Below are 15,007 nucleotides of genomic sequence, written 5' to 3' on the forward strand. Positions count from 1 at the left end.
TCTCTGGGCAACCTGTTCCGGTGCCTCACGACCCTCATTGTAAAAAGTTTCCTCTTATAGCCAATATAAATCTACGTTCTCTCAGCTTAAAACTGTTGCCCCTTTTCCTGTCACTACAGGGCTTGGTAAAAAGTTTCTGTCTTTCTTAGAAGCCCGCCTTTATTGAAAGGCTGCAATAAAGTCTCCCCTTCTTTTCTCCAGGCTGAACAACCCCAACTCTCTCAGCCTGTCCTCATAGGAGAGGTGTTGCATTCCTCTGATCATTTTTGTGGCCCTCCTCTGGACCCAGTCTAGGACGTCCATGTCTGTCTTGTGCTGGGGGACCCCAGAGCTGGACACCGTATTTGCGGTGGTGTCTCATGACAGCAGAATAGAGGGGGAAATCACCTCCCTCAACCCGCTGGTCATGCTGCTTTTTATGCAGCCCAGGATACAGTTGACTTTCTGGGCTTCAGACACTGCCTGAATTTAACTACAGCCTAGGGAGAGCTGTGTTCTAGACATGGCATGCTGTGCGCTTTTCATCCAGTGCTCTTAGTGTATTGATAAACATTTAAAATTTAATGCCAGAAGACAGTTACGACATTAAATAACTATTTTCTCTGTTTTACTAGGAAAATAACCATGAGTTAATTCACACTGCTAGCAGTACCACGAAAGGCCAATGACTGACTCGGAAATGCAGCCCAAGATATTGATGCCCTAAATTTGTATTTCATCTCCATTGTAATTCTTTCTTTGCTCGTTGTCTCTTTGACTCCTGACTCTTGTGTTTTGTAGGGCACGTTTCTTGTTTTGTACTGAATTCAGGCAGCTAGAGTCTTTGGATAGTTAAAACTTGTTTTAGGCATTACTTACAAACTTGGAAACCTTTCCTAAGCAAATTGTCTCTTCTTTCTCGAGGCCCTCTTTCCTGGAACATTTGTCAGCTAGGTCAAGATAAATGTGTTGAGAACTGGACTTGATGTACATGGTCCACCATGTAACCATTGGCGTGATAGATGCAATTGGATTGACAACTGTGATTTGGCTGGAAGGAATGCTGTGGGAGTAGGGCAACTTGCCATCAGCCATAAATGTGGTCATGAGCGTCTAGCAGGCTGAACAGAATGAAAGGACGTGACGAATCTCATAAAATGGAAAAGAAAATTAGAAGACCCCAATTTGGCATTTAATGAACTTGCTCTCCAGTCAGTTACTTCTCAGTCAGTATTGCTTACGCTGGGGAGATCTTGCTCCAATGGCTGAAGGTAGAACTTATCTCTGAACCTTTACAGAAAATACAGGTGTACCTGAATAAAAGAGGTGTTCCAGCTAGCTCAGTCTCAGTGTGGTTTCGATGAACATATTTAGAAGTTAACTGGAGTGATAGTATCTGTTTCAAGTTTTCTTAATTTTAAATGAGACTTCATTCTGTGTACAAAGCCTTTAAAATGACCATGTGTTTTGGTCTTTGGAGTTACTCACCATCTCTTTTCCCTTCTTCAGGCACATTATCTTCCTACCCCAAAGTGCCCTGAGACTGCAGTTTGGTCTGCAAAGATTTGTGCAAACAGAACACTTTCCAGAAGCAGCAGAGATCTGTCTGCAGATTTTTAGGAGTTAGATGTCTCCTAATTTCTAAATCCTTATCATGGTTTGTACACCACGTTCACATCAGTCTGGTCTTCAGAGTGTAGTTATGATGAATAGAAGGGATAGGGTACTTTTTCTAAGAGGAGAGGGGCTGAACATAAGCTCACTAGCTGCAGTTCATTGTCATTTATGTAACCTAACAAATAGAAGGGTCAATAAAAAAAAAACACCAAACAAAAAGGCATTCCTATATCACCTTCCATCTTGCTACTCTTCAGTGTTAATGCAAGTTTTTCTTTAGGAAATGAGCATTGCAGGAGAACTCTGACTCTGTTTTAGAAGACAAAGTTGTTCAGCATTGGGCTTAGGGCTTAAACTAGCAGCTATTTCAGCTGAAAGAGGTCCTGTTGACATCAAAGGAGGATAGTAAACATCTTCAGCAAGAAGAACATAAAGTTTACTTGCTCAGTGTTAAGACAACTATAAGTAGCACAGAAGCTAATTTTGGTTTCTTTCACTGAAGATCTTAATCATAACATGTTGATTGATACTTATTTATTCAGATGCACAGGTGTGCTTTCTAACACATGTATGGTTTTAATTGTGTGAATCTATGAATATGAAAAATTACTGTGTGGTGGTTTGTTGCTTTGCTGTATAGACCTAGTAACAGTCAACGGCCAAGCAGAAAAGTTATCTGGCTTCTATTTTGAGTTTTACCATTAGCACAAAAGCATTCCACTTAGCTAATTCCCTACCTTGTGACAAAGAATGATATAACCCACTGGTCAGATGTTTTATTTCAGGTCCCTCTCTAAGCTTGATTCGCAGAAATACAAGTTGTTAGAGATCCCAGTCTGGGGAAGGCTATACTAAGTCCAACTGTAGTGTAGTAACTCAGGTTAGTAGCCTTGAAGATTACCTCCTTTAGATTCCTACCTATCAGACTAGTCAACTGTGACAGTAATGAATTACTGATTTAAAAGATAAATTAAAAAGGAGTGTAGCTATTTAAAAAGTCAACCTCTGTATTTGTCAGATTTACAAACTGTAAGTAGTGTCATGCCTAGTAGGTTTCACTGGTGATTTCATTAAGTAGGTATGTTGTTCTTATTCACATACTTGTCATATTAGGTCAAAAACCTTCATTGTTTGTTTAGATAGTTGAATCAAAGCTAGCCTCCAAGTCGTAATTTGCAGGAAGGTTGCTTTTTGTCAAACTTGCAGCTTTTCATAGGAGCATTGCTCATAAAATTGGAATTCTGCAGCCAACACAGGCCTTCCACTATTGCAAAATAAAGCTGAAGTGCATTGTCAAATATAATACAACTTCAAATGATTATGAATGCAAGCAATATGAAGATTTAACTATTCATTTCAGTGTGTGCTCGTTTTTCCCCTAGGTGGCATTGGCAGGGTCGTCAATGGTGCTTTTATGGTATTGAAAGGTCATCGGTCAATTGTAAACCAAGTCCGGTTTAATCCTCACACTTACATGATCTGTTCTTCTGGTGTTGAAAAGATTATAAAGGTAAGATTAATTATCAGAAAATGTCTTCTTTCAATATTTCAGGAAGAAATGCTTTGTTTTGCTCAGCATCATTCTTTTCCATGCCCATCCTGTCTTCTCATCTTACTCTTTTATAAAGTGATGTGTCTTATTTGCTGGCTAAAGTGATGCAGATTTTTAACTGGGCATTTCAACTTTAAACTCCATCTCAATTTTAAAGGTTTTAGAAATATAAGATCAAAATTTCCTGGATTTGTACCTTGAAAAAGGAGATTTTTTCCAGCTTCATTCCATGCATAACTGAAGTGTCACGCAAACAGTTCTTCTCCAGAGAGTTTAGTCACAGCTGTAACCTGATCTCCAAAGACTTCTGATACTTTGGTCTGAAATTCATTGAGCCTTAGCCTAGCCTGACCTAGCTGAATTTGGCCCCAATACTGCCTCAGGAGCCCTTCTATAATTTTTGTATGCACTTCTGCATTGAATTGTTTCAACATACCTTTCTGTGGCTTCCAGAGGAAACGGAACTCTTAATAACCTTCCACAAAATGTCTTTTCTGAATCCTCTAATAATGTACAGTATTTTTAGAAAGTTTGCACCTTTTTATGTGGAACATAAAGAGGTCACAAACTTTGTTAGGTTCTGAAACTTTCTTCCCTTAAGGAAAGACAGCCAGTGTCATGGAAGCAAGGCAGAAACTTTTTTGTCATTTCTAATAGCAGAGATTGAGGGTGGGGAGGCAGAGAACTATGCTACAGTAGTGCACTTTGCATTCTGCTGCCATAGAAATTTTGCTATAAATTAGGTCTATCAACAAGATGAAAGAAACCAGAACAATCTAGTTTTTAAGTAGGATAATAAGAACCGATGCTGCTTTTAACTATTTGTTGAATGACTTCATAAAAGTATTACCTGCATGTGGCTATAAATGTGGTCATTTGAGTATTAATAAATGCTTTAGTCAGCTACAAGTTGATTGAATGAACTTGTCCCACAATGGAATGTTTTAGTGGTATGCAACTTGCAGACCAGAACTGGCCCAAAACCCTGTGACCATGGCTCGATGCCCAGCTGCATCACTTGCATTACAGCTACTATCCGCATTTGGCTTCTAATTGTAGTTCAGCTTTCCTTCTTTTCTATCTTTCACTGGTACTTTAGTTTGCTTTTCTACTTTTTTCTTCATCTGTGTCCCTCTAACAGATTTGATCACAAATCTACCCAACATAGGCTTTGAACAAAAGTGCATTGAACAGTCTTAGCAGCTCACCGATTTTTCAATTTGCAAGCAGTCAAACTGCCACTGTTATAACAACAGTTTCGCCAGAGGCATTTTTCTTGCTTTGGGAACATGATTCACGCAGCCTGAATTCTTCCTTTTGGTTTTTAGATCTGCTGACCCTTCACCCTATGAATCCTTCCTGCATGAGTGTGCTTAGACTGTTGGATTAGCATTGGTATAAACATCCCCTGTGTTGCTTTTGTGTACTTCTGCTAGGGTTTTGGCAGGGTGGTTTTTTTGCCTAGTGATTAAAAGGTTAGTTCGATTAAGGCTCCAGTCACAGGTTGTGTAACTTTTTCAAAGACACCTCTGCTTGAATGCTTCCTTAGAAGAGAATGCCTATTGCGTCGCAGTATGTGCAATGGAACTCGTGTAGCTGCTTTGAAGGAACTGAATTATCCAAACATTGCAAGCTAGAAACAAATTAAGGGAAAGGTGTTTAATGTATTAAGTTTATTAGCAAGCCACAACTTCTTATCCTCTTGTTGTATGTCATTTTGTCTCAGCTTGTAATGTGCCTTGTTTGGGGATCAGGTTGTTTTAAGGCTCATATCTTTTCTATCTGCATGACTTTACTCTAAAGGTACTGTCTTAGTGAACAGCGGTTTCCGGGTGACCGTACAATGGTGGTTTCTTCTTCAGTCTAGCTGCTTCTGCAGAGTGGCTGGAGGCTAGTGACTGCCACTAGCAGAAGGGCAAAACAGGAAAAACACCACCAGCGGTTCTGAGGGGCTGTTTACTGCATTAAAAACAGCTAGGAACACAAGTCCTTCCCTTGCATGGCTATCTTTCCCCCATATAAATGCTTGATGTGCTTGCTCAGAGAAGTTGAGACGACAGGAGGGAGAGGCATAAGTAAAAATTGTAGTTAGGTTTTTTATGTTTTGTTTGTTTGTTTTAATCAGTTCCTTAAGAAGCATCCTTCCTTTTACTGTCCTTCAGGTGTCTTCTGAAAATCTTTCTGGGATTAAATCATAGAAGCTAACTTCGCTGTGGTTGGCTGGTATTCCATTCCCTCAATTGTAGAAACTCTGTGATGAATTAAACATGTGGATGCAAGTAGTTGTTTGTCTGAGCCCTTAATTTTTAGACTAGCTGGCTTAAATATAGTACTTCTAGAAGTGAGGAACTGATAGCACCAGCATCAAGGCACGATACAGACAAGCCATTCAATAATTCCACATACTTCTGCCAACACACTTGCTATTTTTAATGCTGATTGCAAATGAGATACAAATTCATCTCAGGCCTAGCCCTGCTGAAATGAATAGTATTCACAAGAATGATTTTGACCTTTGTGGTGATGTGGGTTTTTTTGCTTTAGTTTTATTTTGTTGTAAAGCACCTGCAAGAATATAATTCAGTAACTCAGTAGTGTAGGGTTTGTTTTCTGCTAGGACTGAGAATACAATGGATAAGATGGGAGGGGTGTGTGAATATTCAAGTGAGGAGGTTTCAGAAACCTAAAATAAGACTCAGCAAGCTCATTAATAAAGAATACTAGAAGCCTTGACTCCAGACAGTGTGTGCTGGACGCATCAACCCAGATGAATTGTTCAGTCCCATCCATTTCAGAAACCTGAACTTCAGTAAAATTGTTTGGAAAAGCATAGCTGTGAACTAAAATTATCATTTGCAGCAAGCATTCGCCACAAGGGCTAAAGCAATATAAAACAGAAAAATACCACTTTCCCCTCAGTTAAATGTGTGACACATTGGGAGGTGCTGGCAGGAAAACGAATTGCATTGCAGGAGAAATGAATGAGGCATTCCCCCTGATGTGTGGGGCTTAGAGGAGAGCCACAGAGAATTATGCAGTTAGAAACCAGTTCCGGAAAAGATAGATAAAGTGGTAAATATTTTCAGAAAGAAATATTGGTTTGTATTGGAAATGGAATACTCTGTAACTGAGCACAACTGTTATAGGTCCCATTTGTTTAAAAATCATCAGTATATCAAAGATAGCAAAGTCTATTTGCTCATGTTGCTATGGTGACAGATTAATGTCATTGTGGCTAGCTGCCTCTGCCTAATCAGATAGTCTAATATAGCTGATTTTAATTATTCTCACGCTACGGGCATAACTACTTTTTTGTTTTAAAATTTGGAGGTTTGCCACCATGAAATATAAGCAATTCAAAGATGCTCTCTGAAGCATTGCTGCTGAAGTAGAGAACCAGTTTTGTACTCCCCTTTTCTGTTATTGTTCCTATTTTTATATCCATACTTGGGGCATCAGTGAGTAATATTCAGCTCCTTAATCCTCTGACAGAGAAAGAACTTCTTGATAGATGGTTGCTTCAGTGGGATGATTTGCCAACTTACTTTCTCCAATTTGCTCACATTCTTCCTCAACACAGCATCAGTCAGAGGATGGGAAAAAGACAAAGGCATTCCATTTACAAAGAGGCCCATTTCAGATGCCACAGGGAGCACTGGACCAGTTGCTGCCAGTTTAAAGATTTCCCAGTTCTGCCAAGGATAGATTCTTGGTTTGATTTCTTTCTGGCACTCTGGCAGGCCCTCACACTCCCTCATAGCAAATGTCTAAAAAGTAGGAATATGACTCTCCAGAGACATCTGATCCTGTGCAAACAGGTATTCATCCTGAATTCCCTTGACTTCTCTTTATTATTTACTACTTCTCTGTGAACAAATCTGTCTTGGAAGGGAAAAGCCTCATTATGGACTCTTTGTAGCTATCTACAGTATTTAACACTACTATGTTTTCTCTGATGCTTGCAGAGTGAGCAGAAAGATCTGGTAGCACTAACAAGGATGTGGAATCTCTTTGTGCACACTTTATGTACCTTTTTTAGATGACTTTTCATTAAAAAACAGACCTGTCTCAGAGGGACTTCAGAGCAGACTACCTCTCCTCCATTTATATTGGTTCATAGACAATCTAAGAGTTTTCTAATTCTCTTGCTTAAAAAAGAAGTTTTATAAAACCCTAGTGATCAATCTAACACTGCTAAAACTGTTTGAGTAAGGGGCTTGCCAGCCTGCTTCTCCAGGAGTACAGTATGAAACGTTTACAAGAAGGTACATGCTTAAATACAAAAAGATCTGATCTACTTGCCGAAGTCTGCAGTAGTGGGATGGAGAGGGGAAAAGATCTGATAAATTGGGAGAAGGTACTGAACATCTGCAAGTTAAATCATCAAGAAGGCAGCAACTCAGAATAGTTCTTTGAGCAAGCAGAGTTCTATTTTTCTATTAAAAAATCTTGGTGTGTCCCCAAATCAACAATCTCATGCACCCACTGAGAGAAGACTTTCCTATGCTGTCTTCAGGAAGTGGAGCATGGGAAGTAATTAGAGGATGAAGAGAGATTCTTTCTGTTCTCTTGAATAATTCAAAAAGGTTAAGTATGGTTGATGGAAGTCTATACATAACGAACTTAGATTGGGGTTTGTTATCTTTATCCAAACCTGATGCTTTTCCCTTGAGCTATGTGTCTAATAAGTGCAGTGTTTGAACCAAGCAGTGGAGACTCTCTTCATTCTGGTCTCAAGCATTACATTAATGAGCTGTACTGGAAGAGAATTTGCTTAAGTACTGCAAATAATAAAAATAGCAATTAAGTACAAATAGCAAATACAGCTTGATACTGAGGCATGTTCCTAGGAACAGGCGAATGTAATGCAATGTAAAATTCCTTCGCCTTTGCTCTGAAAGGCAGCTTGATGATTGCCATACAGAAAAGGTATATCTGCAGCCCACTTTAATTTTGGAATAGTGTCTCTTTTATCTACATAGCCAGATCGTAAGTGGAAGCTCTGTTAACCATAAATTACACAAGATGCAAAGCAAAGGCATTCAAGTTTGGGAGAATTCCAGAATAAAGATTACCTGTACATCTTAAATTTGGCTTTGCTGAACAAGTAGCTGCAAGATAATTTATTTCATTTTACTTCCAATATTAAAGGTGTAGAAGTCTTAGTGTACACTGTTGAAAATGTCTGTGAATACAGAATTACTAGCATTCTCTTGGGCTTTTTTTATAGTGCTTGTCACAGTAGTATCAGATTATGTTGCATGTGTTAACTACGCATCTGTGAGATGAGTGCTGATTATCCCATTTGCACAGGCAAAACACTTTTTGTTAGCGGTTTTGTCTACTTGGAACAAAAGTTGACTAATTTCTGTTGGGAAAAGAGATGTTTTTGCCAAAGTCTATCCCAAAAGGCCAACCTGGTGTAGACAGCTGGCACTAGAATTTTTTTCCCTGAGCTTGTTAGCATGGTAAAACCAAAGCATGACTGAAATCAGATATAAGCAAAACATTAAGGCAGAATTGTGGATAAACTACATCCTAGCTCTGCTTACCCTTAAGTGTTGTGCATCATGTTAACCATCGATCTAGAATAAAGTGATAGTGGTTGTCCAATGAGTGCCTTAATCATATTACCCTCAAATCCGTGAGTAAAACAGAGAGGTGAGGAGATCTGTTACGTTTGCTATGGATTACCGGTTTCTTAGGGCTATTGGTGGATCTTCTTTGGGGCCTTTTTCTTTTTTCCCCATCTCCACACCAGGAAAACTGAGGGAAGGCTAGATGGACAGCACAGTCGAGGCTGTTGCTATCTGTGAAATCATTACGCTTTGCAATGTTACTACCTCTCTCCACTTCAAAAATAGCTTTCAGTAAAACTCTTCTCCTTCACCTTTCCCCACTAACCAAAACTACTACTGTGTCTTGAGAAATATTGGATGCTTTCTTTCCTTCACGACTGTTCCCTAAAGGGAGTAGTGCGCTCTGCTTTTCACCTCCATACATTTAGCTCCCTGCCCGCTGATCAGGTGTGACTGGCTATGCAGCTGGATGAAATGTTACTCTACATCACTGGCACAAGCAACTCCAGTTTCCTGGGAAACAAGTGCCTTCATTAGTGCTAAGACTGTATTGTAGGCAACAAACTATTCTTACCGTTAGTGAGTAAGCATCCCCTATTGCATAAAAATAGAGCCCTGCAATTTGGGAGAAGTTATTACCCAATGAAACATTGAAATTATGGATAATCTGCAGTATGAGAGCTTTTAAGTTCTGGATGGGTGAAGTAGATGCAGAAAAAATACATTTGTAAAGAGGGAGTGAGAAACCCCGCACCTCTAGAATACTTAAGTATGGGTCTGAGGGGTAAAAATTAATAAAAACAGTCTGCAACTCGCAGTTCTTTCTGGGTATTTGCGCTACTGTTCTATATGGAATGCTTATAATAGTTTATGAATTCAAAGATACACATTTTTTTTTTATTTTCTATTACAGATCTGGAGTCCTTACAAGCAGCCTGACTGCACAGGGGATCTGGATGGTAGGATTGAGGATGATTCACGTTGCCTCTACACTCATGAAGAGTACATCAGTCTTGTGTTGAACAGTGGTAGCGGTTTGTCCCATGATTATGCCAACCAGTCAGTCCAGGAAGATCCACGGATGATGGCCTTTTTTGACTCCCTGGTGCGCCGGGAGATTGAGGGCTGGAGTTCTGACTCAGACAGCGACCTCAGTGAGAGCACAATCCTGCAGCTCCATGCAGGAGTAAGCGAACGCTCTGCTTACAGCGAGTCAGAGTCCTCTGCCTCTTTGCATCACTCCCCACCACATGCGGCTGAAGAGTCTGATGAAACTGCCTATAACTTAAGGGCCTTAAGATCAACTGAATCCCCCTCAGCCAGAGAAGACATGGCTTCCCGTCAGCAGAGGCTCTCTGCACTGAGAAAATATCAGGATAAACGTCTCCTGGCCCTTTCCAATGAGTCTGACTCTGATGACAATACCTGCGAGGCAGAACTAGATACAGACCTTTTCCCACGGCCACGGTCCCCGAGTCCTGAGGAGAACGAATCCAGCAGTTCCAGCAGCAGCAGCAGTACAGAAGATGAAGAGGAACTGAACGAACGACGCACATCTATGAGGCAACGCAATGCACTGAGGCGCCGACAGAAGGTGCAAAAGGAGGAAAGGACTAGCACCAACACGGAGAATGTGACCCCTTACATAGGTGAGGACATCTATGATTACCCCCAGATCAAAGTAGATGATCTTTCTTCTTCTCCAGCTTCTTCGCCAGAAAGGAGTTCAGCCAACAAAGAAGTTCTCAAAGAAAGGACGTCTCCTTGTTCAGACAGTGAATCAGTGGAGAGGAAGATTTACAAAGCTTACAAATGGCTTCATTATTCTTACATATCATATTCAGCTGGTAAAGATGGTGAATCCTCCAAAGGAGATGGAGAGAATGATGAAGGGAAACCAGGAACTAGTGGAAGGCACAGTACGGCACGCTCGCTAAATAAGGAAGATGGTAGGAACTTGAGTTCAGTAGTTCCTCAAGGTTCCCCAGCTCTTTCTGCTGACAGCCACAACAGAGAAACTTTAAAAGAATGTGGCTTGATAGAAAGTTCTGCTAATGGTCAAGCTCATGAATGTGACAATCAGCGGCGGATGGAGGGTCAAGAAAACACATCTGAAGACACTAGCAGTGGAGGTATAGAGCATTCTTTTGAGACTAAAAAGCTCAATGGAAAAGCTAACTGCAAAGGGCTAAATAGTTGTACTGAAGAACCTTGCATTCAGACTGCAGGACTTGTGGAACAAAAAAATAGTCAGAACTGCCAACCAGCATCAAGCCATCACTCACTGGTCCCTCCGTTCTCCACTGTTGCCATCTGTAGCATGTCAGGTCACTGCTCCAGAAACCAGACTGATGACAGTGAGGAGAGGAGCCTCGACACCTCCTGTGTTAACCACAACAACGGCCACTTGCATCTTCGCCCTTCATGCCTCAACAACGGACAGAGTTTTGGAGAGCAGGAGACTCTGACGCAAGGACTACAGGTGCACTCAAATGCTGATAATGGTAACCTTGTACAGATGGGTGTGACCTTGCACAAAGACTGCTGCCTGTCTGAAATGGACTCCAACAGCTACAGTGTGAGCACAAGAGAGGATACTGCCGACTTGCATCCTACGGGCAATGAGAGCACTCAGTCTCTCGGAGGACTGAAAAGACACAGAGCGGAGTTGGAAGATGCAGATTCAGAGAGTTCATCCTTAGAAAAGAAGTTAAAAACATGATAAATGCAAATGTCTGTCGTAGTGTGCACTCTCTCAAAAAAAAAAAAAAGGAAAAGAAAGTATTAAAGGCACATAGAGCTTGGGTCTGAAACATTGCGTTTGATTCTCCATTCCATTCTTCAGTGGGTCTGTTTTAGATTGCCAATGGTTCATGCTGTATAAAAATCCAACTTACTCCTTAATGAGACTGAGTCTAGTGTACCCATACAAGGTTCTGTTTAAAGTAAATCCTTATTAAGACGGTTGACTGAATTATTCTTGTGTGAACATGTGTCGTTTGTTCAGCCAGCCAACAGGATGACTGCTTTAAGTTTTAATTGTTCCTCTAAGAAGGAATTTTTCCATACTGACACTTACTACACATTACAGGTTGAAGAATGTTTGAATTAGATCACACTGGTGGTAGCCTGGGGTGTGTTTCTTGTTGAGGAAAACAGGGAAGAAACCTTTCTGGGCCTTTTATTCTGCTTCAGAAACTAAAGAAATGCAACCATTAGGGAGGGTATTTTCAGAACTGACTGGTATCTTTAGAGATGGTACTTCATAAAGCACTTGCTTCTGGTACAGTTCAGTGACATTATTTTTATGCCAACAGAAAAGCTATAGGAAATGAGCCTCTTTCCAAAGTCAACTTTAGACTGTTCCCATGGTGACATTCAATGTTGAGGGTTTTTTTTTTTAAGAAAAGAACTGAATAACACTGTATCATCACTATACTAAAATGTGATTGTTTGGCAAGAGGAAGGTATTATGCTGTAGGCGTCACTCTAACCAAGAGCTATGAAAAATCAGGCATTGAAACATGCCTTTCTGTGAGCTTAACACACAGAGACTCATCATTATTGTTGTTGTTATTAGTAGTAGTATTATTAAGAACATGGCTGAGAGTGTGTGGAATTATCTTGACTGTGCCCTCCCCTTCCCCCACGTGCTTTCTTTTGGGAGGCAGTAGGTCAAAGAGAAAATAGCGGAAGGATGGATAATGTAACTGATGCATGTTAACAGCAACGCTTGGTAAAGTCTGAGCCCAAAGCTCAAAATAGGTTGGTATTGGAGACCAGGGTTGGTTTTCCACCATTGTGCTGCAAATATTTAAAACTGCAGGTGGGTAGATGGATTCAACAGAGTTGTGTACATAAGGGAGAGCTTCAGAGAAATATCCCTACATGTGAGGACACCGGGATTCCAAGGCTGGCAATCAGAACCTGAGCAAAAGCGTAGCTCTGGCTGCCAGCTGCCATGACCTGGCATACTGTTCAGGTGGACAGAGTCTGTTCTTGCCTGAGCTCTGGTTTTAATGGAGGATCTAGTGTTAAGTCATCTCAATTCTGGCATGCTGGAATTGGCAGAATTGCACTTGCTTCCCTAGTAACAAGGTAAGAGGAGTCAGTGTGTGAAGGGAAGAGAAAACACGTGTAGAGGACAAAAAAACTATGCGTTTGTGCCTTGCAGTGCTGACAACAGAAAAAGCAGCTTCTTTTGACCCCAGTAGTTGTCACAGGCTTTCAGGCCCAGTACTGAGGAAGGGCTGGGTTGTTTTAAAGAATAGGAGATTTTTGCTTTTGATGTGGCTCTAGCAGTACACTGCTGTACAGCACAGATCTCAGAATAATTATTTCATACGCACAGCTACCTGGTAGCTGGGGAAGGAAGGAAGATGCCCTGCTTAAAACACGATGAAAGTAAAGGAGCGCTTCAGAAGGGATGCTGGGAAGTAAAGGTATGGGAAGGAGAATGAAGAGCACAAGCTGAAAAATTTTCTTACAACTGCTGTGTGCCATAGGCTGTTTGCCCACGCTTGGTCAGCCTTGCTAAGTGCGAACTTGGAATAAGTATATGATGTAGTATTTAAGAAGCATGTAAGATGGCTGAAAGGGATGTTTTCAAACAGGAGTGAAAGTGGCAATAAGAACAAGCTGCTACATTGTTACCTTATTGAAAGAAATTGTTCTGTACTGATTATATTTTAGATTGCTCCAATCAAGATCACTGTAAGAGTTTTCTGCTTGGTTGTATGAACACCTTACTGTAAGTGCTGGTTTTTGCCAAAATCTTTAGGTTGCACGGTCAAAACTTTTTTATTATTATTTTTTAAAAGTTCTTTACATTGGAAAATTTTCTCAGCTGTCATTTCTTCTGCCCTCCTCTGAAGAATGCCCGGATTGTTGGTGAATGAGCATCTCCACTCTCCTTTGACATGGTCATCTTTTCTCAGCGTCTTCTCCAAAGCCTTGTGGTCTCACTTTCTGGTTCTTTTGTTTGTTTTCAAAAGCAGAATGAAAGCTCTCGGGTTTGGTGTTAAGGCTCCTCTACACACTCTGGGCAAAAAGGTTTGCTGTGGTTTCCCCCTGTCTGCATGCTTGTTATTTCTAGTTTCTGTCGAGGAGGAGGAGGAGGAAGATAGGCTGTAATCATAACCTTTTGTTCACAGGAACTTTCAGTGCACACAAGAATGGTAGCTTCCGAATACGTGGGTTCGCCTTCTCACATAAATAAATGTTATCAGCGCTAGGCAGCTGCATTATCTGGAAGAGTCCAAAAAAAAGCAAGCAGACAAGCAGCAGCATGCCTGCTGCAGGTAGTCAGCATTGAAAAGAGCCGCTCGTTGTAGGTTGCTTTGCTTTGCCATTGATCCCGTGCATCTGCTCTTTCCCCGCTACACGGGGCTGTGAACTGTGCTCTGTGCCGGCAGTTTTGTGGGCTGCGAGATCTGAGCATTCCTGTATGCTTGGGATTGTCACTCCCATTTCTGGGGAAAGACATTAAGCTGTTCAGTGGAAAATCTTACGAGTTTATCTGAAGAGATTTCACCTTTTCTAATAATCTGCCGTCTACTTCGAAATGAAAAGATTGTGTAAATATTGAACCGCCTTGTTAGTCAGCCACTATTTACTTATCATGCAGCTTGTTATGGCAGGAAATTTGCTAGGCCAGGTTGTACAGTTCATCGCCAGAAAACCTTATCAGTGGGAAAGAAAAAGAAAAAGTCTCCCTTATGTCTCTTCATAACACGTTGGACAGAGAAAGATTCATCTTTAAAGAAATTCTTTTTCATACTCTCAGCAGCTCACAAGCTATGTATTTATTTATTTCAGCTTCCTCTGTTTAAAGCATTCGGGTCAAACCAACCTGTTTGGGAGAGACTCAAAGCTGACTCTTCCTCTGAAGCCGGCAAGCATGAGGCTTTTCTGGGCTGGGCAATTAACCGCTTTCAAAGTTGCAGGGAGGATATGAGGTCAATCAATGAAAGTTCTGCTGGGGTTTTTCCAGCTCTCAGGTGATCCTCTTACCAAAGCTGGCCAGCCTTCTCCAGGGCGAGCGGCTCCGTGGAGATGACGCTTGGCTGTTGCGGAGCAGCTCTCCCTCGCAGACAAAGCGCTTGCAGGAAGGTACAGCTGCCTTGAGAAGGGAAGAGCACAGCGGTCTGACCGAGGGCATACCAGTTAATTGCAGTGCGTATGTTCTGAACTCCAGCCTCTCTCGGAGTAATAATTGGGAAGGAAAACTTATTTCAGAACCTTTTCTTCTCCAAAAATTGCAGCAGATTCCTCCCCCCCC

At 41.2% G+C, this 15,007-nt stretch overlaps 1 protein-coding gene across 1 annotated transcript; it reads left to right on the forward strand.

Annotated features, from left to right (window-relative positions):
* Window positions 1-2,978: 2,978 nt before the first annotated feature.
* LOC104161488 (DDB1- and CUL4-associated factor 5-like) lies at window positions 2,979-11,449 on the forward strand (the record flags this gene model as incomplete). The annotated part of the gene is made up of 2 exons (XM_009699950.1): window positions 2,979-3,106; window positions 9,641-11,449. Coding segments are annotated over 2 exons (1,937 nt in total), but the record flags the coding sequence as incomplete, so codon positions are not given.
* Window positions 11,450-15,007: the final 3,558 nt, after the last annotated feature.

Source organism: Cariama cristata, unplaced genomic scaffold (assembly GCF_000690535.1).
Source record: "Cariama cristata isolate BGI_N322 unplaced genomic scaffold, ASM69053v1 scaffold11515, whole genome shotgun sequence".
NCBI lineage: Eukaryota > Metazoa > Chordata > Aves > Cariamiformes > Cariamidae > Cariama > Cariama cristata.